Source organism: Buceros rhinoceros, unplaced genomic scaffold (assembly GCF_000710305.1).
Source record: "Buceros rhinoceros silvestris isolate BGI_N320 unplaced genomic scaffold, ASM71030v1 scaffold17487, whole genome shotgun sequence".
Classification (NCBI taxonomy): Eukaryota; Metazoa; Chordata; class Aves; order Bucerotiformes; family Bucerotidae; genus Buceros; species Buceros rhinoceros.
In genome coordinates this window covers 25,400-28,650 of record NW_010420612.1, presented here as the reverse complement: position 1 = coordinate 28,650, position 3,251 = coordinate 25,400, and the positions used below count along the sequence as shown (strand labels likewise).

Here is a 3,251-nt window from a genome sequence, read left to right as displayed (position 1 = left end):
CTACTCTAGTCAAGCCAGGTGTTTCTTCCCATTCCAAACTAACAAAGGGCAAGATGCACTCAACTGGGGAGTTTTTGGCAGGGCAAGGGGCAGTCTGTGTAAAACCAAACCAAAAAACCACCCCCGCCCTCTAAAAAAACCCCAAATAAACCTGCATTTTAAGCCACTTCAAAGTAAAAGTCACTTCTTATAATATAATAGATATTTTTTAAATGGCAGGACCACCATCCTAGAAAGACAAAGGGCTTGCACTCGGGACCAGAGAAAGAAAAACAAAAAACCAACCAACCAAACAAAAAAGAACAACCAAAAAAAACCAAGAGTGGCCCCGCTGTCAAGCTTGGCTCTTCTCTAAAAACAGCACTCGTCATCCGTCTGATAGGTAAAAGGAGGAGTGGACAGGAAATAAAATAAAACTGGTGCAACTTCTCGCCGGCTGGCGCGTTCACCCAAAGCTCCGCACGGTCCCGCTGGGCTAGGCGGCCCACGGTGGCAGCACTCATGGCTGTGTCTGGCTGTGTGGACAGCTGAGCGTACACACGCAAACACAGAGGGCAGGGAACAGTGTCTGTAACGGTAGTTTGGATCCTGCCAGGAGGGCTCATCTCTCTTTCACGTGGTTCTGTGCTCCCGCGCTGTTGCTGCTCCCGTTGCCGCTCCCGTTACTGCTGCTGCCACTGCTGCTGCAGAGGACCTCTGTGAGGTCGTCCATGATGGTGGTCTCTTTAGGGTCCACGAGGTTGAACTCCCTGATGAATAGGATAAAGTGTGTGTAGAGTGTGTTTAAATGTCCGTGCAGCTCCAGTGCCAAAGTCTCCTTAAAATGTGAGGAGTAGATATGGGCCAGCACATGGAACAGGTACTTGCAGATCTTCTTCACTAGGGACTCAAACGAGTTTGGGAATTCCTTGCCTGAAAGGAAGGAGAGACACTGTGATAACTCCGGCTGCTCACCCCCAGCCCCACAGCAGCATTTGTGGGCAAGAGCAACCTCACGCAGTGGACAACCTGTGGGCCCCATCTCATCCCCTTCGCTTCTTTTTATAGGAATTCAGAGGAAGAATCTAAGGAGGTTTTAAGCATTTTCATTTGAAGTTACATGTTAAACCCTAAGGGTTCAAAAAATCAGCAGCAGGTGTAATCATTCGTTAAAACCACAACATCTTTTGTTACTGGCTGTAAAAATAACGAGAGGCTCTTCTGGGTCCTTATCTAGTTTGTCTATAACTCCTCTGGCAGTGCTGAAAGTGAAACTGAGGCAGGCCAGAAAGCCACGCCTGCCGTCCTGTGCGCGGTGCAGAAGTCGAGCTACGTTACCGCTCCAAAGTGCACCTCGGCCACACGGACAAACCACTTGCATGAAACGCCCTCAGTGCCCTTGAAGTATTTTTAAAAGCCCAAACGGCTGCACTGCTGCTGCCTTACCGGGCACTCTCGCTAGACCCTGCCCCTCTCCTGATCCAGATGCTCTCAGCAAAGGTACCGGCTTAACGTTTGCTGTACTGTGGTATCTCCGGTTCCCCAATCATCCGTAGAAGTGGCTCAAGCCAGCAGCTGCTTTTAGTCCTGATTAAGCCCAACTACGATTATCTTCAGGTCTCTATTTTCTTCCCCTTAAGCAAAGGCATTGCCTGTAACAATCTTATTAGGATGCAAATTTGAGTTAAAATTACTTCCCTATTGCTTTTCAGTTCTTAAAAATCCCATTATTTCCTCTTGGGAAGGGATGGGAGGCTGCAAAACAATCTGTGAGACAAGTCCCAGTGGACGAGGGAGACCAGCCACCTTCCTGGCAATCCCATTTATTTCCTCCTTAATAGCTGGGGCTAAAACCACGACAAGGTGAAATCTCCCTAGCAGCAGGCTGTGCTGAACACAGACGCGCTGACAAGTTGTCACATTTTTGTCCTCTCTACAGGCTGGAGGATCTCAAAACACTTGGAGGAACAGATGTACCCAGGGTGAAATACCAGCCATGAGGACAGGGCTGTGTGGTGTTCACCCCAGTTCACAGGCCAGCAGTGTCAGTCCGTCTCACTGCAAGAACCAACCAAACCCAAAACCTCCCTTTACCACAAAACCAGACCCCCAAATGTCACACAGCCACGGGAGGAAGCTGCCGGGCACTAACACACATGCCGAACGCCAGCTTCCACCTTACTCAGGGCATCTGCAGAGAGCCACGGGATGCCCCCGCCCACGAGCAGACGTACCGTACTTTGTTGGAAAGACGTCCTCATCTGTCACTAGTTTCTGCACCGAGCTCATGACAAAGTCCACGTACTGTGGAGCAGTGCACTTGATCTTCTTTCCCCGCTCATCATACCAGTAGTACTGTCTGTGGGGAGAATTGACAGTGTCACCGTGCTGTGCCATGACTCCTCAGCTCCGCTCTGCTACGAGGGCAGCGTCTAAATGATATAAACCAGCTGCCACAGCACCAAACCGCAGCACAGCTGTTACGGGTGAGATTCACTTCAGGGGATCCCTCAACATCAAATCCCTTGAAGTTCTGTCAGCCAGTGTCACTTCTCCCCATTGATTGAGCCAAGAGTGCGAGCACAGGAAGGCTGCTGACACGTCTCCAAGGGCAGCAGCTCCACCGCGGCAGCGGTAACTCTGTCCCTGCCAGCAGGAGGGTTTACACGCACTTTACAGCACCGCACAGGAAAGCGCTGTGGAACTGCTGTCACAGGGCAACAGCGTTCGCACAGGGATCAGTTCGTGGTCTGCCGATGCTTAACCACCACACGCAGTAGTACTCAACAGACAGAAGGTGGCTCCCAAACACCAGTTTTTCCGGCATTCTCCAGCTGCTGCTCTCAAGTACTGGCAGCGCTTTTTAAACCCTAGCGGGGAAAATTCTCAGGACCCTCTGGCACGTCCTACCAGTGTGCCTCAAGACTCTGCTCCTTCCCTTACACTTACAGACTCCTCAAAACATCTGGATTTACACTGGACTCTGCCACGGTGAATGATTCTGCTGGAGCTTGAGAGCCAGGAGCCAGCAGCACATCGCCTGGCTCTTCAAGAGCAGCAGTAACTCAACCCGCTACCAGCACCATCGTCACTAACTGCAGCAACCCTCACCTGACAAGAATCTGAAAGCAGCCAAAGCACTGAAGGTTTGTTGTTTTCTTTAAGTCATGGTTAATTAAAGCACCTCTGTTACCAGGAGCAGCCACCCATCACATCAGGCACACTGTGCGAAATGTTTTACACGAGGAATCTGGCAAAACACTTTTTTTTTT

The 3,251-nt window shown here is 50.4% G+C and overlaps 1 protein-coding gene across 1 annotated transcript in view; it reads right to left on the bottom strand.

The window, feature by feature from the left end:
* Positions 1 to 601: 601 nt before the first annotated feature.
* The window catches only part of MOB2 (MOB kinase activator 2), a 27,949-nt gene continuing 25,299 nt past the window's right edge, over positions 602 to 3,251 (bottom strand). The window contains exons 4-5 of the mRNA XM_010139370.1: positions 2,214 to 2,338; positions 602 to 912 (exon numbers count right to left, since the gene is read on the bottom strand). Coding sequence (XP_010137672.1) covers positions 602 to 912; positions 2,214 to 2,338 — 436 coding nt within the window. The remainder of the gene's footprint in view (positions 913 to 2,213; positions 2,339 to 3,251) is intronic.